We start from the raw sequence: 24314 nt of genomic DNA on the forward strand, positions 1-24314 counted from the left end.
AGGGAAGGGAAGGGAAGGGAAGGGAAGGGAAGGGAAAGAATGGAGAAGGGGAAAGGGAAGGGGAAGGGGAAGGAGAAGGGGAAAGGAAGGGGGAAGGGAAGGGGAAGGAATGGGGAAGGGGAAGGGGAAGGGAAGGAATGGGGAAGGGGAAGGGGAAGGGAACCAAAAGGGGAAGGGGAGGGGAAAGAAAGGAATGGGGAAGGGGGAAGGGGAAGGGGAAGGAGAAGGGGAAGGGGAAGGGGAAGGGGAAGGGGAAAGGGAAGGGGAAGGGAAAGGGAAAGGGAAAGGGAAAGGGAAAGGGAAAGGGAAAGGGAAAGGGAAAGGGATCATGTTCACCCAACCTGATGGAGCACGGGGGTCTACACCCATGGGTGCAGTGTAGGCAGCGGCCAGCAGGGGGCAGCAGCGAGCTGCCGTGGGGTGAGCGGTGCAGCAGCAGGGAGGGTCCCAGCTGGGAGCCCCCCACCCCCTCACCCAGCAGCAGAGTCCCAGCCAAGCCCACCCTGAGGGCTGCACCGAGCCGGCTCCCACCTCACACACCCACCCTCCTGCAAGCTGAAGGCTGTAGAAGCCCTTATTTCATACCCACGGGGTGCAGTGGGGCGGTGGGATACCCCAGGAGGGGTTTGTTTAAGTGGATATGAGTGGATCTGCATCCAAACTCATGTATTTGTGTTGGGAGGTCTCTCCTGGCATCGCTTCCAGTTTGCTCACACGGAAATCCCAGCTGGTTTCGTTCTGCTGTGGAGCCTCACGCTCTTCCCAAGTGATGGGGGATGCGATGATGTGATGGGGCTGACAGATGGTGACAGTGCTGGGGACCCTCCGGGGCTCCATCCCCTGTGTTGGGTACAGCAGGAAGGATGCTTGGGGATATTGGTGCCCATTGGGGGTCGTTTTACCCACCAACCAGTGCCAGTGCTGCTCCCAGCATCACTGTGTGTCACACTGTCCTTTCTGGTCCCAATGGCTGCAGGGAGGTGACATCCCTTCTCATTTCAGCTTGCAGAAGGGATGAGGGTCCCCTGGGCCTTACCCTGTGCTATGGGATGAGGGTTTTCCCACCCGATTTTCATGCCATCCCCCCATTCACCTCACAGGATGTGCTGCAGCCTTTGCATTTATTGGCTCTTTGGCTTCAGAAATGGGGCAGCATCCCTCTGAGCTCAGCACATGCTGCAGAGGGGTCCTGGTGTAGCAAGGATCCATGCCATAAAGCCACAACCTCCATCACCTTCTGATCCCCATCGTTGGGTCTCATCACCTTCAAAACCAGCTTGAGGAGGGTCCTGAGCAGCCCTTGAAGACGTTCATAAAGCAACATTGGGGAAAAACTCACAGATTTTTTGCATTTTAGCAATCTGCTTTCAAGATGTTGGCAGGATGGAAGCGGCCTTTCAAAGGCTCTGAGCAACCCCCCAACACTGATGGAGCTGCAGGATGTGACCTTCATAGAGTTGCTTTGGAATGAGGAGGAGGATGCTCAGAGCCTTCAGCCCACCCGTCCTGCTTTGAGCCCATCCATCCTGCTTGTGTTTGCTCTATAGGGGCAATGGGGTTGTCCTTAGGGTAGATACATTGTGCAATGCTGTGCCCATTGCTCCCAATGCTTGCTTTCCCCAGCCTCACATCAGGACCAGCCCCCCCATCCAACCATGCAAACAGGGAGCCAGCTCAGCACATATTTGCTCTTTGTTTAATGGATGTTGCTTATAACAATAATAATAATAATAAATACCCACCCAAATGCCATTTTCATAATGCAACATCCCCCATAGAGAAAGGGGATGCCAGCAGGAGCTGTGATGGGACAGCAGATGGACCTGGGCACATTGGGGCAGTGCTGGTGCAGGGACAGGGCAGGATGAGTCCATTGAAGGGATGAGATGTTGGGTTATGGTGGGGTATGATGGGTGCAGGGGGTGGTGGTTGTGGTTTGGTGGGGTAGATGGGGGTTTGGGATGATTGGGGTGGATGGGGTTGGATGGGGACATGGGTTGGTGGGGTGGATGAGGATGGGGATGGTGGTAATGGGGTGGGTGGGGATGGAGATGTTGTTTGGTGTGGTGGATCCTGTTGGATGGGGTGGATGGGGAGAGGGATACATGGGTTTGGATGCAGACTGGGGTGCATCAAGGACTCAAAGCCTGGCCAAGTTGCTCAGCTCATCACCTTCATCACCCATTGCTAATGGCTCTCCATGGGCTGTTCAGCCCCAGGTTGACCCTCTGTGCATTGGGGCCACGCAATTTACCCTCTCCCTTGGAGAAAGGCTTCAGATGAAGTTTGGGAGTACAAAACTAAGCACCAAATCCCACCGTGCCAAAGGGATCTGTGGTGCTGCAGGTCTCAAGAGCCAAAAAGGCAGAGATGGGTGGTGGTAAAGAGCAGCAGTGGGATTAAAAGCCCCCAAAGGAGCTCGTTTAGTGCTGGGATAAGAAAAGCACAGAGCTGGGAGGCAGCCATGGTCCTATAGGGGAGGAGAGGGGGGGTTGAGCATCACACTCAGAACTGGGAATGGTTATTTTTAGGGCATCTTTCAGCTTGGAGAAGAACCAAGGCAGTAAAATGGTTCAATGTGGTTCCAATATTAAACACACACACACAAAAGAAGAGGCTGAAAATTGCCATTGGGTTGAAGTGTTGTATCTGGGAAGAGCCTTTGAGGGGAGATAAGATTGATGGGGAGCAGTGATGGGCAATAGTGCTTTATTGAGGGGTTCTGGACCTGTCCTGGCACTGCTGGGGGGTCCCCATTGCTGGGGTTGAGCTTTGGGGTCCTCTGCCACAGCTCAGTGCTTTGAAGGCCATGCAGGGAGGGATCATTATGGGAATCATTACAGCAAAAATTGGATTTTTGGGGTCCAAAGCTGAAAACCAGCCCCCAAACAAAGGTCTGATGCTCCCCATACAGGAAGATGGAGCCACACTGGGTATATGTGTGTATGTATGGGGGGGGGGGGGGGGGCTGATGGGCACAGTGATGCCCACTGTGATGCTGCAAGCTCTTCTTCCTTTCCAACCCTCCAAATCTGTTGGGTTTTACATTATATTTCCTATAGTTTTCCACCCTGGGGAAGGTTTACATGATGGGATAGGATCCTCCAGGCTTTACTTGGGGGCAGCTTCACCCATGGAGGGGGCTGAGGATGGAGGGAAGGATTCACATCTCTACCTGCTCCCATCTTTTGGCACAGCCTGGTCTCATGGGCAGGGATTCAGGTCCTTTTTCCCTCCCCATTGCATGACATGGAGTCAACAGCAAATTGCTTTCACCTTCCTGATGGTCTCTGGGGGGCACAAAGGTTGACTGACCTCAACTGATCCCATGGGGGGGGGCACCCAGTTGGTGACGGTCCCTCTTCCACCTCATCCCTTCACCCCATCCCATTTCCCTCTGCTTTTATAACAAACCTTTTCCTATGGAGCAATTCATCAGGAGTGTTAATGAAGTCCAGACAGAGGAGATCTACAGCGTGGCCTCCGTTGGGAAAACAGGTTTTGATCAAAGACAATTATCGGGTGAGCCCAAGGTGCTCCGTTCTTATCCAATTATCCCCCCCCTTCTCCCCAATCTTTGATAGCTTTTCCCTTCCAGATTTCCTCCCAGCCCTCAGGTCACACTCGTTGCCTTCCTCACCCTCCTGGCAATAAAAGCTCTGTATTTATTTCCCATCCTTCCTCCATTGGTTGTGTTTTCCACCCAGTCCTGCTATTCATTACCAATAGAGGCTGGTGGGGTGGGATCTGGTCCTTCACCTTCATCCCTATGAGCTCCTCTCTCTCCTCACCCAATGAAGTACTTTGGGGTGATATCCAGATTCTCTCTCAGCTCACAGAGGTGATTTTTTTACCCTTTCCCCCCCTTTTCTGAAGGGTTTTCCTGTTTCCAGCTCTGATCCCCCCCTCCCATAGGGGCAGTTCTGACTTCATCCCCTCCAGGTGATGGAGAGGAAGGGAAGGATAGAGGGCAGACCCTCACTCATCCTTTGTGTTGGTCCCCATTGTGTGACCCCACATCTCACCTCTTCCTCCCAGACCTTTCCACCCTGACTGTTCTCATCACTTTGCCCATCTCTATTCAACCCCAAATGATTTCATCCATCAGTGATGGCAGAGAGTCCTGCATGGAGCAATGGGGACGGCTGAGCTGCAAGGATGGCCCCAAATGGCACTTTGGGGTTGGTCTGGAGAAGGTATTGGGAAGAAACCACCATCTTTGGGGGCTGATTGAATGGGGAGGGCAGCAAACTCTTCTTCCTGCCCAGGGCAGATAGGAAAAGAAGGAATGGGCTTCAACTGCAACAGAGAGGTTGGTCAGGGCTGGGGGTTGCTGGGGTGGGGGTTGGATGGAGTACTGTCTGCCCCCAGGCTCTGCTCAGCTCAGGTTTGATGCTGGGGGATCCCTTCTATCCCCTCAATGCATCCCCTTGTTTTAATCAATGCCATCTCCAGATTGTGCCCTGGCCATTCCCTCCTTTCAACCTTCCTTGCAAGCTTTGAGTCGATGCATCAGCCCAATAAAAGCCCAAGAATTGGAGAGAAACCCAACCCTACCCCCACCCCCTCATCCCCTCCTCCTTCGAGATCAAACGGGTTTCAATCAGAATAGAATTTCCTCTAACAAAATGAGGAAAGTCTGTCTCTCACATCAGCCCCATCGGCTGCTTCCCAACAGCACCCAACACCTCCACTCTGTGTCCTCCTTGGGGTGGCTTTGTCAGCTTACCCTATGGGTGGTGTCACCCTATGGCTGGTGACAAAGGGTTTTGTGGCTCCTACATTGAGCACATTGGGTTCATAGGGGGAATGTGAACCAGAGCATCCCTAGAGCTGCATCCCTCCCAGTGCTTGGGGACGGGGACAAGCTGACATCGCAGCCATCTGCTCCCATGTCCCATCAGCAAAGTCCCCCTTGTAAATGAAAGCTCCTCGTTGTGGTGCTCAGGAAATGGGCCTCAACCCCAGCTCCAAAGCACCAGAACTCATTCCAGGCGCCGAGGGAAACGTTTCCTTTCATCTCAAGCCAGGAGTGGAAGCAACCCTTTTAGTTCCCCCCCCCCTCCCCACAAGCCCAGATGGAGCTTTGAAGGCTCTCAGGGCCCTCCCACATGTGCTGCTGGGACTGTGAGCGATGTCTGCTGAGGGACGGGATGGTGGGGAGCAGCCCCATAGAGCTCAGCAATCAGATATACCCAAATGGAGCCATGATCCCACAGCTCACCCCCCCTGGACACATCACCAGGCATGGGGACATCCATGGGATAGAGGGCAGTGGGAGCACCGCAGGCATCTCTTGTTTGCTTGGGGTTTCTGTGGTCTCTTCTTCCCTAACATGAAGGTTGTTTGGGATGGAGGTGGAGCTGCTGCTCTTTGCTGTGGGATCCCTTCAGGGTTTGGGTTTGGGGAGTGTTTTGGAGGGCTGTGGGGAGGGCAAAGGGGTTTTACATGGGTTGCAGGGATGGAGTTACATTCTAAAGGGCAGAGAAGTGTCACAGAGTCATAGAGTCTCCCATAAGGATCAATGAGTCCAATTCCTATCAGCTGGTGTTGGGGTGGGGAAGGGTCCTCACCCTGCAGCCCTCCACCCCCAGATTCTTCCTCTTCTTTCCATCCCATTTATTGGTAATACAGCAATGGAGGGCGATGCCCTTATGGCAGTGGGAAGAAGTCCACCCCATCCTCTCCCATCCCACCCCAACCCCATGCTAAAGACACTGCCCCAAATGGATCATGGAGAGGACCCAGGGCCTTTCCTTCATGCCTGGCTCTGGCACAGCTCCATTTTGGCCCAAAGCTTGAAGGGAGGAGATGCTGAGCACTGAGTCAGCTGTGAGAGCCTGCAAAGTTGCTCATATAAAAATAACTTGGCGTTCTTTGGGACGTGCATCATCAGCATCACCCGACTGTCTGTCTGCTCTGTGCTTTGTGGCCTTATCCCACTGCTAGGCTTTGAGATAACAGCCTGAGGATAACAGCCTGCTTTGTGGGTGCCTTCCTTTATCTCCCCCCTTGGATGGGTCCCATCCAGCTCTGCTTGCCATTTGGAAGGGAGAAACACAACTTCCCTTCACGATTCTCACTCCCATTTCCAACCCATCCCAGGGCAGTTTTGCTCCCTGCCCTTCCAGCACCTTATTTATTGCTCAGCTTTATTTCCAGAAGCAGATGAAGCAAATCCTCCCATAAATGCCTTCCTTCTTGCTAACAGCTTTGCTTTCCCACAGGCTTCGGAGCCAATTGCAGGAGGACTGAGTGGATCCTCTGCATGGGGATGGGTGGAGGTCGGGGTGGTTTGGTAACTGCACACACAGCCACATCTCCACCTCGACTCTTTTGCTTTGGAAGCAGGAGATGGTAGGAACAGCATCAGCAGGATGGGAACCAATGGGGCTGGGATGGAGCCACCAAGGTGCAAAGCTGGGATACTGGGAGCACTGGGATGGAGCTCTATGTCGCCAAGGCAAGGAGTTAAAGGATGCTGCCCCCACCCCGGGGGTCCCCCATCCCCTCCATCACCACTCAACCCCCCACCCCATCAAGGCAAGGAGTTAAAGGATGCTGCCCCCCACCCCGGGGGTCCCCTATCCCCTCCATCACTGCTCGACCCCCCACCCCACCACGGGGCCGCATTTGGCTGCTGGAAGGGAGGGGAGGTGTCAAGGATGGCTGCGGGGCGGGGGGCCGAGGGGGAGGGCTGGAGAGGGGGGGGGGGGGGGGGGGGGGGGATGACGGACATCTTTTAGCTCTTAAAAAGTCCGCTCTGTTCCAGGAACTCGAAGTCACCGCGAGAAGGAAACGAGCTGCTCGGGCGTCCATCAGCGCTGCGGGGCTCGGATCAAAGCCGCCCGCAGCCCCGCGCCGCCCCCCGGTCCGCCGTCACCGCGGTAACAGCACGAGGCTGAGGATGCTTCGCATTTCTCTTCGCCCCGCATCTGTTTCCACTCTCGGGCCGCGATAACGAGAAAAAGCTGCGAAACCGGAGCTGCTCCCCCGGCCTCCAGGGGCAGCGGCTGTTCCCGGCTGCCTTTAATGTCGGCGATTTATTAGGCTGATCTTCCTTTATTCTGTTCTATATTCTATTCTATTCTATTCTATTCTATTCTATTCTATTCTATTCTATTCTATTCTATTCTATTCTATTCTATTCTATTCTATTCTATTCTATTCTATTCCATTCTATTCCATTCCATTCCATTCCACTCACTTTATTTTATCCCATCCCATCCCATCCCATCCCATCCCATCCCATCCCATCCCATCCCATCCCATCTCATCCCATCCCATCCTATCCCATTTTACCCCCTTCCATCCCATCCCATCCCATTCAACCCACCCCATCCCACCCCATCCCATTTATTTCATACAGGGTAAAAATGGAGGTTGTCATCAGCCCCTATAACAAAGAGCCTGCATTAAAAAAAAAAAAAAAGAAAGAAAAAAGAAATGAAACGAGATAATAAATAACAATAACAGAACTCAACACCAAAAAGAACCTCACCGTCGAGGTTCGGTCTCTGATTTTGTGCCTGGAATTATTTGCAGGCGCCATCAAAGCGGAGCTGTGGGCTCACACATGGAGTGTGTTATCCTGCAGGTTCACAGCCTGGGGTTGAGCAGCACGGAGAGGGGAGGGGGCAGTTTTTAACCCCCCAAGTTGGATTTGCACACGCTTGCGTGTGTTCTGTCCCAACCCCACTCTGTGCAGTGCACATAAAAGGGGTGTTGGGTTGAGCATCCGCAATCTACACCACTGGGTCAAGATGATGCTCTGGGTTAGGGCTAAAATTATGGGTTAAGAGCTTGGGGATGTGAAAGTCTTCTTGATTTATATGGTGGAGGAGCATCAGCTCTGTATTGAGCTCCTTGTTGGCACATGTGCACCCAACGAGCCCTTGGGTGCTCCTTCGGCAGGGTGCTGTGCAGCTGCTGGTGCTCAGATAAGCCAAAAGATGTGGCACTCCCCGGAGAGTAAGGAGCAAATTGATGCAAGTATTTTATGGTGGAGATGTCAGGGTGGGGGGTCCTGCAGGTGGGACACCAGGAGGTGGACACAAAGGTGCAGATGTGTCACTGTTAGGCAGTGCCGTCCCTTCTGACCCAACCACCCTATGGTTGTATGACCTTCCAGGACCCTTCCATCCCAACCATCCCATGGTTCTATGATTTTCAAGGACCCTTCCATCCCAACCATCCCATGGTTCTATGATCTTCAAGGACCCTTCCAATCCAACCATCCCATGGTTCACTGATTGTTAAGGACCTTTCCAACACAACCACCCCCTCGATTCTATGATCTTCAAGTACTCTTCCATCCCAACCATGATCTATGATCTTCAAGGACCCTTCCAACCCAACCATCCCATGGTTCTATGATCTTCAAGGACCCTTCCAACCCTACCATCCCATGGTTCTATGATCTCCAAGGACCCTTCCAACCCAACCATCCCATGGTTCTATGACCTTCTAAGAAAACCTCAGCTCCGTTGTCTCATTTGGTGGCATTTCTTTCACTCCTCTTTTAATTTCTCCCTTTCCAAAGCTCTGAGAAATTCCCATCACACTATCCACCCAACCCCAGGACATCCTGCCCCCTAAAAGCCCCCCAAGTGGAGTGAATGGGAGCAATGGGAGCTGGGCAGAGGCAGAGGGTTGGGACATGGTGAGAAATCCAACCTTTTTCCCATCTGGTGGCATCTCAATGAACCAAACAATCCAGGCTTCTTCTTTCTTCCTTATTTCTCTTTTCTCTCTGCATTTTTAAGGCCTGAAACGAGAGCTATAAAACCCCCCCAGCGAGCTGGAAAGAAAACCAAAGTTCTCGAAACCAGTTTGGCAACGCGTGACCTTCCCATGAACAGTTTATACCAAAGCTCTTCCAGCAACGTGCACTGAAAGAACAGATTGAAATGTTTGAGGGGGGGTGGGGGGGAACACTCTCACCACAAAACATCCAACTGTGGGTGAAAAAGCCCCATTGAGCAGCTCGGGGTGAGTCGTTGGTTGTCTCCATTGATCAAAGCGCATCGATATCCATTTGCTTGGGGATATCAGCACCAACCCTGAGCTCTGCAGGAGATTGAAACAGAATTAAGCTTGTTTTGTGGGGGAAAAAAAACCCTCAAAACCCATCAATTAAAAGATAAATTAATGAACAAAAGCCAGGCAAAAGCCCGTGCCCCAGCTGGTGTCAATTGGCCGCCATCCCATTCCTGCTGATCTCAGCCAGTTCCTCCAAGCACGGGATCAGAGGAGCCGGGATCTGCCTCAATTCTCCCCTCCCTGGGGGGATTTTTCTCTCTCCCTTTGTTTTCTCTTGCTTTCCCAGGCCCCTCTGATCCATTGTCTTCCCACATTAGGAACAGCTGATATTGGCTGCTGTCTTCGACAACAGTCGCGTGTGAGCAGCGCGTTGAGCCCTACCAAGCAAAGTCAATGGGATCCCATCGTCTCCCAGCATCTCTGCTTCCTTCCTTCCTTCCTTCCTTCCTTCCTTCCTTCCTTCCTTCCTTCCTTCCTTCCTTCCTTCCTTCCTTCCTTCCTTCCTTCCTTCCTTCCTTCCTTCCTTCCTTCCGTCCTTTTCTCTCCCTTTCTCCCTTCCTTCCCCCTCTTTCTCTCTCTCTCTTTTGTGGTGCAAACTCAAACCCATTTTGGGTTTGGTGCTATTCCTTAAGAGCAGTGGATGCCCAACAGAGTCACGTCTTCCATTGGGTTAAGAGCACATCCATTGCTCATTGGAGCATCCATTGCTCCACGCTTCCACTTGAACATCCCATGGATGAAAGTCTTCTCTTCCATTCTGGGTGGATGAAAACCTCTGGTTGGCTTTTGTAGGGTCTTAAAATTAAGACTAAAACCAAATCGGGCTCCCTTGGCCTCCATGGCTGGTGTTCACATCGGCATAGGCGACGACCGGGCAGCAGGCAGAAGCATCTGTGCTGGAGGGCTTGGGGGGTGTCAGTGGAGGAGGGAGGGAGGAAATCTGGAACCCATAAGCTCCAATGCTGTTTGCGTTACCTTGCACCGCTGCATTGGTCTGCGCCTGGTCCGCCCCCGTTCCTCCTCACCCTATCAGCAAAAGCCATTCCCCAAAGTTATCCGAACGCCCTCCTCTCATTCGCCCAAAGGAAAAACCAACGGAGCTCCTTGGAGGGCTCTGCGGGGCTCTGGAGGAGTTTGGTGGGGTTGAAGGACGGATGCTGAGCGTCACCTCCACCGATGCTCCGCGCGCCGTGAGAGCACGAAGGGAAAGGCTCCTTGGTTACAACATCTGGTGGCTGCCAAGAAGATGAAGGAAGAAAACATGTGCCCCGAGTCTCCCGAAGGCAGCCTGGTTACCAGCGAGGAGGAAGGCGAGAGGCTGCACAAGAAATGCCTCCGTAAACGAGGCCAAGCTGGTAAAGCTTTGGAGGACGGCAGAGCCACATCTCCGCAGGGCAAACGCTGCAAGCGCAGCCCGGTGCCGCAGTCCTTTGAGGATGTGCACACACAGAGGGTGATTGCCAACGTGAGGGAGAGGCAGAGGACCCAATCGCTCAACGATGCCTTCGCGGAGCTGAGGAAGATCATCCCCACGTTGCCCTCCGATAAGCTGAGCAAGATCCAGACCCTGAAGCTGGCTGCGCGCTACATTGACTTCTTGTACCAGGTGCTGCAGAGCGATGAGTTGGACCACAAGATCACCAGCTGCAACTACCTGGCCCACGAGAGGCTCAGCTACGCCTTCTCTGTCTGGAGGATGGAAGGGGCTTGGTCCATGTCTGCGTCCCACTGAGCCGGGGTATGTATGGCCAGGGTGCAGAGCGCACCCGCATCCTACATCCCACTCTGCATCTCCCAGCCCACCCCCTTTGTGATCCACATGCTGCAACAAACCCAGTTCATCCTGCTGGGTCTAAATCCCTAAAGAAAGATTGGATTTTCCTTTGGAATTTCTAGGTCCCAGCTCTGGTGATGGGGTCAGAGCCCACCCTGTGCTTTGGGGAAGACAACTGAAAGAGGAATGGGGACTCCCATCTTCTTGCATCCCAATGAGGGTCACCCAATGGGAAAAAAAAATCCCTTTTCTTTTCTTGGTCACCTCGGTGCATCCCTCCTTGGGTGCTGCTTGGCCTTATTGGAGATGCTGTAAGAGCTGTGCCCAAAGCTGTGGCTGCGTTATGGTCATAAAGGGCCAGAAAAGGGGATTGAAATGGTGCACAGCCCCGTTCCTAAGCCTGCAATGCAGTGTCTGTGGGGTCCCCATCTGTGTCATTGCATGCTGTGGGATGGGACACCCTCAGACCCTCCATCAGTTCCATCAGTTCTCATTGCATTTGTCTTTAGGGTGAACCTGGACGAGGCCAGAGGACAAAGTTCTCATCTTTGCCCCATCCTCGTATCTTGAAAGAGCGGAGGGAGAGGGAAAGGGGGAGAACTGCCCCGCTGAGACATTGCCAGGCTGGGAAGCAGCCCCAGTGAAACCCCAACAGGGACCCTGGGTGAATTCACTGCTAAACAGCCCCAATTTCAGGGCAGCTCTGGAGACGGAGGCGCAAACTGCGGCTGAAGATGGAGAGCGTTCCCATTGGGATTTCATTGCGTGATTAAACTCTTACTTCCCACCCCATGGTCCCAAATGTGGGGCTCTGCAGTTCCACCCCCGAGGACCAGAGGATGCAGCTGACGTTGAGGGGCTGCACAGCACAGCTCTGCTTATAGGAGAGATGGAAACGTGACCGGAGTGTGGAGAGCTGCAGGAGGAGCCCAAGCTGAGGAGCACTTTGCTAATGGACCCGAGCTTTTCCCTTGAGGACTTCGGGGCTTTTTGGTGAGGGTTCCTTCCTATTGGTTGCAGTCTGGGCTGATGGGCAGCTCAGGCTCCAGCCGGTGACTTCCAGACCTCTTTATTAGAGTTGAATGCTCGGCAGGAGCTTAACAGAGGAATGAAAGTCCTTTCGTGACCCTAAAGACCTTTCTAAGTGAAAAACCTCCCCACCAAATCCCCCCCTGGCTGCTCTTATTGCCCGACCTCAGCATCCATCCCTGGCTGCAGGCAGAGCATCCTCGTGTTGCACTGATAACTCGCTGCCAATTCGGGCTGTGTGATGGGAGGAGGATTTGCTGAGCAAAGAACAATAATAAAGGAGCTGTGCCGGCACTGGGGAGGCTCCATTCGCCTTCTCCCGTAGGTGAATTAACCCGGAGTGTGCAAAGGGACCTTAATATAAAGCAGCGAATGGAAGTCAGCCTATTAAATATCAAAGGGAGCTGGAGGAGCTGGATGGGGATGTGCCCTCGTTAAGCGGGAGCCATCATCCGGGGAAAGAGGGATGGAGCCCTCGGGCAACCAAATCCATGTTTGAAGTCCCCGAAAGCTCTCAGCTCTCAGAGCATTGAAATGGTTTTTATTCTGCTGGAGGTGAAAACGAAGCTGGGAGCACAAAGTGGGGAGGGGGAGGGAGATGGGAGGGCGATATTCTGTGCCCTTCATTTGTCCCCCCCTGGATTTATCGTCTCTCTCTCTCGCGTTGCCTTCACTTAATTGTCTATCTTGAAAGACCTTGGATAAATCTTCCCTTTGGGGATCTTGCTCGGAGTCTGTTTTGTCGGGAGGATGTTTATAAACACGTCTCATTGCAGGGCATTAAAACAGAGGGGTAGGGAAGGAACCCCGGGGAGGGGAGTTGGGAGGGAGCTCTGTATAGGAAACGCTTTGAAATCGGTGTCAAAACGTATTGAAGGCACCACGGGGCTCATCTGTGCCCTTCTCTGTTTGGAGCTGCAGCATCCGCCCCTATTTGGTTCTATAAGAGGGATGATGAATTGCTTGAATCCTGTGTAATCTGTGCCTTGGGATTTCCCAATGGGTCCCATTGCTGGGGAAGGGGGGCAGAGGGGGAAGCACTATGGTCCCAGTGCAGGATGCTGCCCCACCAAGAGCACTGCAATGGGGTTGGGCTGCAAACGTTGCTCTGGATGCGCTAGTTGTGATGGGGAAGGGATATTCAATGCATGTGGATCACACTCCAAAGGCCCCCAGCCCCAAAGCTCTGATGTGGGTCAGCCCATGGGCTCCATCAGCAACTTGGAAAGGCCTCAGGTTCGTGCTGAGCCCCAAAGTCTATGGCTGCCATAGAGGATACCCGCAGTACATAATAGCACACAGTGACTTCTCCCCCCACCTCCCACCCTCCCCCAGAGCTCTGGGCAGTTTGAGACACATAAATGTTTATTTTTCCAATATATTCTTTTTTTTTTTTCCTTTCTTTTTTCCTTTTATTTTTTTATACAAAATTTCCTCCCTGTGCCTGCAGATGAAGCCTGGCTGCCCCCTGAGCTCAGCACCCCATCCATCCCCTTCCCCCCCACCACCAAGCCTAGCTGTCCATTGAACCCCACTGTGACACCCAGAACCCAAGTGGGGGGGACACAGGGAAGGATGAGGCTCTTGGGGGGAGGATGCTCTGTTGCAGTATGAGAATAGAAGGCAAATCCAACTGGATGCAGCACTTCAAGAGGGCTGAGCCCATCTCTGGTCATCCCAGTACAACCCATAGAGGGAGCAGGACTGGATCTGATCACAGCTGGAGAAGTGGGTTCAGACACTGGAGAGGGGGAACCAGGTGCCATTGACTCCAAGGGGGAGACTGGAAGACAACCAGGGACTGCAGGACACGGATCCTTAAGGCCAGCGGGTTGCTGGAAAGGGCTGAAGGCACCTCGGTAACATCCACACACACACACACAAGGTGTTTGTTCCCAAAATTCCCATGGAAAGAAGAGTACGTAAGGTTCACATTAGCACATCTCATATGTATATAGTGCAAATCAGAGCCCCAGCACCAGAGGGTTTGCTCTCTGGTTAGTGGTTAACATGTCCCACAGGTGCAATCCTGGGCACTGCAGACACTCTGGCCCTCGCTCTTCCCCAGCTGCAAAGCAATGGGTGCATCATCCAATGCTTTCCAAACCCTTTCTCGTGCAGAATGAGGTCACAGCCCACAGCACTGGCATGCTTCTTCCCACCTCGTGCCCCAGCAGAGAGGAATAGGAGCACTGGGGAGGCCTTTGAAAGCCTCTCCCCTCTCAAGCAAGACAGAGAGCTGCTGCTCCACAGGACAGCTGACTGCAGAGGAGCTCTGGGTGCAGAGTTCTGATGGTGTGGCCACAACATCCATCCCAACACCCAACCCTTCCCCCAAGCGTGAGGAAGATCCCAGGAGAAGGGCAGGTCTGCACCAGAAAGGTGGTGGCCTCTTGCACATCCCCAAGAAAGACTTTGGGTTCTGAAGGTTGGGGACTGATTGCAGGCACAGTGTAGGGTGGCAGCACCGTGCTGTGCAGAGGGAGGTTGATGTGTTCCATCTGTCCCAAGCAGGAGGACGTCTCCTGGGCTGGCTGCAGGAGCATCCTTTCTTGGATGTGTGGCAGCCAAAGGTCCAGCCCCTTTCAGGACCGTGACTCAGGGAGTGAGTGGCAAATGGGAAGCCAGGAGTGAAGAGTGAGCACTGGGCTCAGGAAGAGTCCAACCACGTCCTGGAAGCAGGGGAGCAGAGAACATCACCGCTCATCACTGGTTCATGGGCTCCTCCTCCTCCATAGGCTCATCTTGTGGCCTGGAGAAACACAGTACATGAGATGAGATCTGCTCTTCCCAACACAACACATTATTTCAGTGCTTATCACCTCACATATCCAGCTTCTAGCCCTGTTGCCTGGGATGAGAAGGTTACAGGACCAGAGCTCCCATTGAACAGAATGGGCACAACATCCACCTCCCACTCTCTGAGACCAGTTTACACCCAGCACCACCCAGATCTCACTGGGCTGTGGGACACCAACCCCCTGCTGCCAACCCAAGCATCCCCAAGGCTCAGAGCTCAGCACATGGACTTTGGGCCATCTGCACATCCCATGACCAATGAAGAGCATTACCTCTTCTCCACCATCACAGCCACTGAGAGGGAGGCCAAGGCTGTGACCGTCTCTACCTCTTCTGCCTCGTGGTGCTGAGCCTCCAGGAAGGAGCAGCCCAGTTTGGAGGCAAAACGCTGCACGGCCACCCAGTATTTACCTATAGGGGAAGCAAAGGTCAGGATAGATGCTGGGACAGGGGTGGCCCAGGTGGCTTCCCATGTGAACGCATGCAAGGGGCATCAACCCACTCCAGGGAGGGGGAGGAAGGTGGAGGGTTCCAAAGTGCTTCATTCCCTGGGTGGTTTTCCCTTGACAGAGGAGGAAATGGCAGCACTTGGGCCATCCACGCTAACTCAGCTGTAGGACACTCACTTTGGACCTGGATCACGGCTTCCAAGGAGCGCACAGCGTTGGCATTGGGCTTCTGCCTCATGCTTTCTTCTGGGAGAGGGTCCAGCTACCAAAGGGAGAGATGGGAAGGGTCAAAGGGAGAGAGCTGTGCACAAGGCTGGGTTCACAGCCACAACCCACACTTCCACCCTGTTCCCATTGCTCCCAGTGCACCCAACAGGTCCCAGCAACCAGACAGGGAGAGCAGATTCTCCAAAGCTGCCCTACAGGGACACAGCAACCCCCCCCCCCCCAGTCCCCCCAGGGGTCCTGGCTCTCACCTCATTGCCCAGCAAGGCTGATACACAGGCTTCAGAAGCATCACAGATGGCTGTGAGGTCGTGGCCACCTTCAAGGGCCAGGACGATGGCCCCCCCAGCCAGGCTCATCAGCTGCTTGGTCATGTAGCCGAAACCTGCCCAGGAAATCCAAGGGGCAGACATCAGCCTCCCTGCCCAACACAGCGGGGAAAGAGCCCCCTCTGCTGTGCCAGAATAACTCAGAGCTGTCCCTGTGAGCTGCCAGCTCCAGAACCCAGCCAAGCAATGGGAAGAGCTCATGGGGATGCTTGTACTTCCTTACATTTAGCAGAGACTTTGTAGCCACCCAGGGGTGGTGGGTGGCCATCAGCTGCATCGAAGCCAGCTGATACCAGCACCACATCGGGGGAGAATTCATGTGCGATTGGCATCACCACCGTCCTGTCAGGGTGAAAAAGAACAAGTAGTAAGAGGGGTTAAGGGTTGGCTCGGCCTGAAGATGGGGGAAATGTAGGGGAATGCAGAAAATAGTACCTGAAAGCAGCCAGATACTCAGGGTCACCCATGGGGGGGTCAAGGCCTCCAGTCCAGGCTACGTTGACATTAAATCCCTCACCAGGGCCAGCACCAACCTGGGGGAGAGCAAGGATGATGGTGAAGGGCTGGATGTGGCCCGCAGGGATTCATTTCTCCACCCATGCATGGGTCAGATCCCATCCATCCTCATAACCATCAGTAAGCAGTCCCATGCTTCACCATGTCCTGCACTCTGGGAACAGGAAACCCCAACTCTGCATTAAGGCAAAGCAATGGAGATCAGCTTCCATGGAGACCTCCACCTGAGGGTGGAGGGGATGGACACCCTGGGGTCTCTCACTTGTAGGACTGAACCAAGGGGCTGCCCCAAAGCAGAGCTGTGTGGATCTTGGGCCTTGTCTGTTCATTTCATACCTCATCAGCAGCCCCGCTGCCAGGGAAGAAGTTTCCATCGTCGTGACGATGCAAAGAGATGTAGAGAACGTCGGGGTCTCTGTAGAAGATCTGCTGGGTCCCATTGCCGTGGTGAACATCCTACAGAGAGATATGGATGATGTGAGGGCTCCTTTTTGTGCACTTGAAACTGCCCTGCAGCTCAATGGAGCTAAAAGCACCTGGATCCCTGCCCTGCTTCAGACTCCCCTGTCTCAGATCTGGTCCCAATTCCCCCACCCTGACATGTCAGGGAGATCCCAGCCATGTTCCTGAAGCCAGACCCCAATTAGGATTCTCTACCCTCAGGTCTAACCCCAAATCAGAGCTGGGATGTCCTGGGAAGGCACAAGAACCTTCTAGGGGACAGGAGCAACTTACCCAGTCCACAATGAGGATCTTGCTGAGTTTCCCTTTCTGCTGCAGCTGCCTGGCAGCAATGGCCACCGAGTTGAAGAAGCAGAACCCCCTGCAATGAGGCAGGTGGAGCTGCTCAGCACCATGATCCCGAGCACCCATCCCTCAAAAGGATGGGCTCTGCCTCCCCTCCCCCCTTAGTCTGAGTACAGAAGGGTCCTGGGGCTGTTAACAGGGAACAATTAGTGTTATCACCCCCTGGGGGGACCCTGTATTGACCTAGATTCTGGGGCTTCCACTACAACACCCATCTGGGAAGGGGCCCTTACATGGCAGTGGATGGATCCGCGTGATGTCCGGGCGGCCTCACCACAGCAAAACCATTCTGGGGACAAAAAAAATCCATGAGGAGATCACACCCCATCAAGCCATTCCTGCTGCAGGGACATTCAGTGCCATACTGGTGGGACCTCCAGGCCCCTCCATCCCTCTCCTTACCTTCAGCTCCCTACTGGCCACTTTGAAGGCCAACTCGGTGACGCTGCCTGCGGCCCAGCGGGCTGCATTGGAGGAGTGCAGCTCATTCCAGATGGTATCACTGTCCACCTGCAAACAAGGGAACAGTCAGATAGAGATGGGGATAGGGCACATCAGCAGGGGAACCCACACTCTGTGCCAGCCACCCTGCTCAGAGGATGAAGCCACCCTGCACACCATGGGGCAAGATCCTTGGCTCCACAGTGTCCACCTGGGGACAGCAGTCAGGGTAAAGGCTCCTCACCCTGACCCCCCAGGAAAGCTCTGCACATGGAGCACCTCGCCCTGTACCCAGGGTCTAAAAGGAGTGACTGAGAAAACGCTCGTTACCTTCTTTATCTTATTTTATTGTTTAACCAAACATCTTGGTTTGATCAGGATCACGTCAAGGGCTGAGCCAGAGCCGGAAAACTCAAGTCTCTTCTGATCAACTCCATGTGTGCAATTCAAATGCTCCCCCTTTGCCCCCCAAGGGGGCAGCTCCAGGCCCCTGCCTTCGGGCAGGGCGATAGGAGGGCAGGGGGGGAGGCAGAGCAGGGAAAGTGGATGTAAACGAGGCTGAGAAGAGCTGGTGCCCAGCAGCGGGGGCAAGGAGAGGAGAAGAACCAGAAGAGGCAGCAGGAAGGCATGGAGTGAGACCCTTCCTGAAAGAGAGAGAAAGAAAAGGACAGAGACGGGGAGAGAGGAAGAGAGGAGAATGCAATGAATGGAGAGAAACCAGGGCAGCAAGCTCTGAGAGGAGAGGCCACAGAAATGTCTGGAGATAAGTGGAAAGCTGCTGTCCCCATGCCACTGTCCATGACCCTGGTGGAAGCCCATGCTGCACCCTGGCTATCCCACTGGGATGTGAGATGCTGTGCACACAGCTGGGGTCCCCTCTGTCCCACAGATCTGCTCCCTCTTAAAGCCCCTGGCTCTCAGATGTGGCTGCAAGGGGTTTGTGGTAGCAGGGATCCCTGGGGGAAGGGTCTGCAAAGGTCTGATTCAAGGGCAGGATGCTCCCAAGGATAGTGGGAAGCCGTGCTACAATGATGTCCTGCTCCCATTTGAGGGAGGCTGGGACAATTTTCTGTGTCCACATGCAGGCTGTTGCTGCTCCTACAGGAGGCCACAGACCAGCTTCTACCCTCAAGGCTCTGAGCTCCCTTGGGACACCCCACAGACACACAGGGGTGGGGGCTGAGAGCAGCCCAATGGCTTTGGGAGCTCCCTCCCCACTCAGGCCACTCAGTGGGGCCAGAAAAAATAAAACAAGCCCATCCAAAAAACACCCTGAGCAAAGAAGGAGCACTTACCCCCACACCTCCACAGGGCAGCATGACGAACATCCGCTGTGACAGAATCCCTGCAAGGAGGAGACGAGGAGGATTCAGAGCCATGGGAACCAGGGATAAGGGCACATAGCACAGGGACAGCACAGGAGGGCAGATGGGGGCTCACCTGCCAGCTTCCCATTGTCCAGTTTCAGGCGGTTGAGGGGATTGGTGCCATAGAGGAAGACGTGGCGCTCCGTGTGGACACACTGCAGCTCCTCCAGGGTGGCCTTGCGTCCCCGCAGACACTGCAGGGCACAGGGGTTATGACTGAACCACCCCAGGATGGGACATGTGTTCCCCTCCCCAGATAAGCCATAGACAGACTGTTTTCCTACAGTTGTAGAACCCTCTATGGCCCAAAGTCAGTCCTATTAAATCAGGACTAACAGGTGAGAGATGACACTGATGTTCCCCAAGCTGGCAAAACACCTCATTTCTATCTCAGCAGGGATTGTGCCCATCTTCCAGCACAGCAAACTCATGGCCATGGTCACACCAGTGTCAGCAACAGCCAAATGTAAGACCCCTTCCCAAGATCTCTTTGTTATTGGATAGTGGTGGAAAACAGGCTGGGAAGATCTGGGAACAAAAGGAGTGGAAGTTGGGCACCCCCCTCCCCTGCTCCTCACCTCACACTGGCTGCGCAGACCCCTCTCCTGCAGTCGGGACCAGATGCTCTGAATCCTACCCGCGTGCTCTGGATGGTTGCTGTTGTCACCACAGGAGCACTGGTGTTTGAGCATCACCGAGTCATAAACCAGTCCTGCAACAACACCCAAGAAGAGCCGTCATCCTCAGACTGGACTGGATGCCCAGGTCTCAGTGCTGCCAACCCTAATGCTGCCCCTTTTCCAGGGCTGGGTTTGAAGCTGGGACCTAAAACACCCATAATTATCCAGTTTGAATGAAACCATTTTTATCAAAACCACGTGAGCCTCTGCCCCAAGGTTTTTGATGCACATGTTGTCCTGGATGCTTAAGAAGCTAAACCAGTCCCTTGTAACGAGCCAGATGGAAGCTCTGGGGCCAGAAGGGAAAATTCTGCTTGGAAAATGCAACTTAGATAAAGAGAAGGGAACTCTCATGCCCTCCTCTGCACCTTCTACCAGTCAGGGTGCTCCCAGGAATTCAGGAGTCCAAGAGAGATTGGGAGTGACATTCAACAGCCCCCCCAACCACCCCCACGAGGGGCAGTGTCCTACCTGTTGTGAAATGGGGCTTGGAGGTCTGCTCCTGCACTGGCAGGGAGAGTGCTTTGGAGGTCGTATCCTGGGCAGGGAGGGAGACAGTCGCGGTGGCAGGAGATGACTGGGCCCTGGAGAGAGGTCTGTGCCCTGCCAGGACGGTTGGGACCATGGTGGAATCAGCCAGGGGCTGCCGCTTGAGGAGCTGGTGCTGCACACGTGGGTAGGGGTCCCAGAGATAGGCCTGATGGAGAGAGGTGGCAATAAGCATGACATCACCCAGCATAGAGTGACATGCACCTTTCTAGGAAGGAGAATGTCTCTGGAGCATCTGGATGTGAGAGCTCCCTTCATGCTGAAGGACTTGGAGCTGCTCTGTAGGAGCTGGCATGTATGAGGCAGCATCTGCTGCTCTCTGCTGGCTCAGTCCTGCAGTGCTGGGCAGCCCTGATGCAAGGTGAAACAGTACAGAGATGATGCCAGCACTTCGGGGATGATGCCCAGCCTTGCTGGCACCAGAGGTGGCTGCTGATCACTGTCCCTGTCAAACTGCAAACTGTCCCTGAGTTGAGAAAGGGAAAGATATGGTGCCTGCACCCCCACACACATAGCAGTTCTTTACAGAGCTCTCTGGGTCTGAGCTGAACTTTCCCATGACCAGAAGACATGGGTTTGTGCAAAATTTCACGCGGCACCACGAGATGTAGATAAGAAGCACTCTGAAATGCATGAAGAGGGGCTGGGAATTCCATTTCTTACAGCCCCATCCCTGCCATTCCTTGCTTACCTGCTGGAGGATGAGCTCCTCCTGAGGCTGCAGCATCTTCTGAGGCCTCTCAGGCTCCTTCCCGCTGCTCCCTGGCCGTGCAGGCTCCACACGTGCCCTCGCCTGCTCACTGCTCTCAGCCCCAGCCTCCATCCCCTCTGCCTCCATGTCCTCTGAGGAGGGGATCTGCCGCAGCCGGGGCTTCTCGCTGGTTTTCACCATGCGCTGCAAGCAGAGGGGTGATAAGTGAGCACACAGAGGTGATGGGGACAGGGCAGGCTGAGGAGGCCCCAGAGCCCAAGAATGATAGACATGGGAGCCAACGAAGCTGAGCACAGCCTCACAGCAAGGCAGCAGCATGCAGGCTTGGCCCTGGGTATCAGATAATTGCTGCCCTGCAGAAAAGGCTGCGATCCTTCCCCCAGTGCCTCCTGCACCCCATGCTGTAGCTCAGTACTTACCTTGCCCAGGTGCGTCTGCTGCTTGAGCCTCTCCAGGAACTGGGCATGGTGCTGCTGGTACACCAGCTGCTGCTGGATGGCCTTGGGGTTCTGGGGCAGGGGCTCCGAGCGGGTCCTGCCCAGTGGTTTGTGGTGGCCTGGGAGTGACAGGCGCTCTGTAGAGATGAGCGATGGGGCGAAGGAGAAAGGGACTGTCCCCAGACCTGGAACTGCAGGGGAAAGGAAGGAGAGGTGAGGCGTTTCTTTGTCCACTGGGCAGACGCTAAGATCAATGCTTTCCATCTCCTCAGCTGGAGCTTGTGGAAGAGAAATGGGAAACCAAGAAGCTCAGTGCTATGCCTTGAGTGCTGCTGGCCCAAGCTCAACACTTACCTGCCACAAGTGGAGTGTGGGTGACTGAAGGCTCGAGGATGATGACGGGCTGGAGCCGAGGGGACAAAGGGCTCCCAGCCTCGTGCTGTTCCAAGCCAGCTGGGATGAACATAGGTGAGTGTGTGCCTGTGAGGACAGGCCCGTTCAGCACAGGCACCCGGTGTGCCAGGCCAGAGAGAGAGCGACGATCCCCATCTCCCTGCAGAGAAGGGGGCTGGATTAGTAATGGGACACGGCACAGAGAGAGGATGGCACGTCCTCCCCATACCCATGGGCAGCCTCAGACTATTCAGAGCCAGCCCAACAACCTCAAGATCCCCCCCTGCCTTGCAGGAACCCTCTGCCCAGGTTTGGGTGGTTCCTACAACCAGGTCACCTACCCTGGCACTAGTGGTAGCTGGCAATCCCAGTGTGATGGCAGGAAGGGAGACTGCACTCTGCAGGGCAAACTGGGCCAAGGAGCTCTCCTGCATCATCAGGCGCTGGGCCAGGGGTGCCTGCACCAAACACGATCCATCAGTCTCCTGCTCTGGGAATTGCAGAGCTCAGCATGGGACATGCAGCTTAGGATGGGCAGCAGAAGTGGGCAGCAAAGTCCCAGCTGCCTGCAAGAACATCCAGGGCCAGGGGCACCAGGGACCCATATGGAGACAGCACATGCACTAGGAAAGCACTGGGGCACGCTGCAGAGGAAGGCAGCACATCACCACACTGGGCAGAGGGTCCCACCATGCAGGGACAGCTGGGCTAAGGGCAGCTCAGTGCAGAACTGGGGTCCCCAGGGAGGATGCTAGCTTATCTTGAGCCCAGGATGGTAGTGAGAGAGGCAAAGTTAAGGAGCTCACCTCATGGGCCATGCTGGAGGCAGTGGGGAGAGCTCCATGCTCGGCGGGGAGGCTGTCGTTGGGAGAGCTGCAGCCAGACACTGGTGTGCTGCTGCTGCTTGGGGAGGAATCTGTGAGTGAAAAGAAAGGGGAAAATGAACACCTATACCCAGAAAGGGCTACACAGCCCTGCTCCAACCCTGCAAAGCTCTCCCTCCTTCTAACAATTCCCCAGTTTGCCTCCTAGAGGCAAAACTCTCCTTGGCAAGGTGGCAAGCTGGAGATGCAGTCAGACATGGAGGAAGCCTAGCCAGCTGTATTTGCTCAGGACCTTGCATGCTTCCAGCCTTGTAGGTCAATCAAGGGCCCAAAAATCAGCACGATACAGTGGCAGCAATATCCTTCCCCACTTCATCCACCCCTATACCATCACAGCACAGAGCTTGCTCCCACAGGTTGTGCCCCACAGAGAGCACCAATGATTGCCAAGCCTCTAAGACAATAATTTCTCCCTTGGAGCCCCACAGTGGGCATTATACACGACCCCAGGCTGCTCCAGCCTCCTTGATCTCCCAAACTCTCTGCATACAGGCAAAGCCCTCACCAATGGTCTCAGGTGGTCTCCTTTTCAGAGAGGGGGGAGCACTTTCCTTCCGTGTCAGGGGGTTCTTGCGGCGGTCCAGGCACTTCCTGGGCTTGCAACGCACCTTCAGGTTGGGCTCAGACGCTGTGAGGGGACAGGGCAGTCAGTCCCAGCTCCATCACAGGTAGGGGCAAAGCTAGACTGATTTGGTGGAGTTACTTCTCAGCTCCAGCCATCCCCTGGGAGCGAGCTCAATGGCCTCATGGCAGCAGTGAGATGGTGTTGGCCCCCAGCCTTACCTGTCTTCCGGAGTGGAAAATGCTCTGGGGGATCAAGAGAAGTGCTAGGAACCGGGGACAGGAAGGTGCTGAGTACAGGAGGGGAAGGACCTTCAGGATCCAGAGGCTCCAGAGTCCTATGGGGAAAAGCATCATCAGAGATTCTTACCTCTTTGCTGAGATGATCAGCAATGCCTTGACTCATTCAAACCCACTTTTGCAGGGTCCCAAGCAGCTGCCCTGCACTGGGTGGGTCAGAATACCCAGGGTGCTCTTGTTTTACCTGTATGGCATTGCTGGAGGGTTGGGGTTGCTGGTTCTTTCCAAAGCTGCTGCCTGCTGCTTCTTCAGGATGACCTCAGCCAGTTTCTGCTTCACCACTGTGCTGGCCACTGCACCTGAGGGTGTTACACGTTGATGATTAGGAGCTGATGTGGCTGTGCCTATCCTGCACCTCAGCAGGAAAAATATCACTGGAAAAATATCAGCACCCCAAGAGAGTTCAGACTCAAAGGGCAAGTGGGCAGAAAGCTCATGGAAACAGGGAACAGCTGCACTCAAATCTATGAAGAGTTCTGCACCTCCAAAAGCTCAGCAAACTCCTAGTGCAGCAGGCACTAGATGGCGCAGGGAGATTGCAGCAGCAGGTTTGCTCTCCTGCATGGTGCAAAACTTACTACCCAGCTCTCAGCATACCCCATCGACCCCTCCTGTGCTCCAGCCTGGATCTGCCAGCTCTAGAAGGTAATCTGTGCCTTGGCCTGTACATGGGGCAGCACAAGCACTGCCAGTTTCGACTGCAGCACTGCAGTGGCTGTTGGGCAGAGTGTAACACCAAAGCAGGGATCTACTGCTACCACTTGGTTGGCACCAATAAGAAGGACACAAAGGACAAATCCTGACTAGTGAGTTCTGTGATGCAGCTACTGAGTGCAGCTCACTGCTCACAAGGATCCAGGCTTCCCCACACTCTTTTCCTGAAGCTCTCTGATGCTCAGGACAGAGATGCTCAGACCAAGAGCACGCAGAGCATAGCCTGGTTAAAGGCAGCACTGTCTGCTGAGCCCCTGCTTTAAGCTGCTTTACCCTCACTCCCCATGAACTTGGCCCCCCTGATTT

General features: G+C 54.4%; 2 protein-coding genes across 21 annotated transcripts in view; one reads left to right on the forward strand and one right to left on the reverse strand.

Annotated features, from left to right (window-relative positions):
* The first annotated feature begins 10104 nt into the window (after positions 1-10104).
* On the forward strand, positions 10105-12811 carry LOC107325715 (twist-related protein 2-like). 2 transcript variants are annotated; one of them, XM_032441077.2, is made up of 2 exons: positions 10105-10780; positions 11326-12811. In XM_032441077.2, exon 1 carries the CDS (start codon positions 10289-10291, stop codon positions 10772-10774), a length of 486 nt encoding a protein of 161 aa, XP_032296968.1. In that variant the 5' UTR covers positions 10105-10288; the 3' UTR covers positions 10775-10780; positions 11326-12811. The 2 variants fall into 2 exon arrangements, with proteins under 2 accessions (XP_032296968.1, XP_085390218.1); XM_085534092.1 differs by having other exon boundaries at positions 10155-10780; positions 11513-12576.
* Positions 12812-13192: 381 nt separating this feature from the next.
* The window catches only part of HDAC7 (histone deacetylase 7), a 57115-nt gene continuing 45993 nt past the window's right edge, over positions 13193-24314 (reverse strand). For 10 of the 19 annotated variants that reach the window (XM_015886849.3, XM_015886853.3, XM_015886848.2 and 7 more), the window contains 22 exons: positions 23479-23593; positions 23217-23332; positions 22939-23061; positions 22356-22465; positions 21891-22007; positions 21511-21709; positions 21139-21347; positions 20699-20902; positions 19930-20155; positions 19357-19490; positions 18852-18972; positions 18707-18756; positions 17373-17480; positions 17204-17259; positions 16899-16986; positions 16500-16619; positions 16083-16180; positions 15871-15989; positions 15570-15703; positions 15271-15355; positions 14917-15055; positions 13193-14597 (listed from right to left, as the gene is read on the reverse strand). In XM_015886849.3, coding sequence (XP_015742335.2) covers positions 14552-14597; positions 14917-15055; positions 15271-15355; positions 15570-15703; positions 15871-15989; positions 16083-16180; positions 16500-16619; positions 16899-16986; positions 17204-17259; positions 17373-17480; positions 18707-18756; positions 18852-18972; positions 19357-19490; positions 19930-20155; positions 20699-20902; positions 21139-21347; positions 21511-21709; positions 21891-22007; positions 22356-22465; positions 22939-23061; positions 23217-23332; positions 23479-23593 — 2717 coding nt within the window. In that variant the 3' untranslated portion in view covers positions 13193-14551. Of the gene's footprint in view, positions 14598-14916; positions 15056-15270; positions 15356-15569; positions 15704-15870; positions 15990-16082; positions 16181-16499; positions 16620-16898; positions 16987-17203; positions 17260-17372; positions 17481-17741; positions 18056-18706; positions 18757-18851; positions 18973-19356; positions 19491-19929; positions 20156-20698; positions 20903-21138; positions 21348-21510; positions 21710-21890; positions 22008-22355; positions 22466-22938; positions 23062-23216; positions 23333-23478; positions 23594-24314 lie in introns of all 19 variants that reach the window. The other 9 variants (XM_085534084.1, XM_085534081.1, XM_085534085.1 and 6 more) reach the window with 3 other exon arrangements.

This window comes from Coturnix japonica, unplaced genomic scaffold (assembly GCF_054131305.1).
Source record: "Coturnix japonica strain WE unplaced genomic scaffold, WE-NBRP24 Scf075, whole genome shotgun sequence".
In the NCBI taxonomy this organism is placed as follows: Eukaryota; Metazoa; Chordata; class Aves; order Galliformes; family Phasianidae; genus Coturnix; species Coturnix japonica.

Coding starts and splice junctions, on each gene's coding strand:
- LOC107325715 (XM_032441077.2), top strand. CDS start 10,289: ATGAAGGAAGAAAACATGTGCCCCGAGTCTCCCGAAGGCAGCCTGGTT.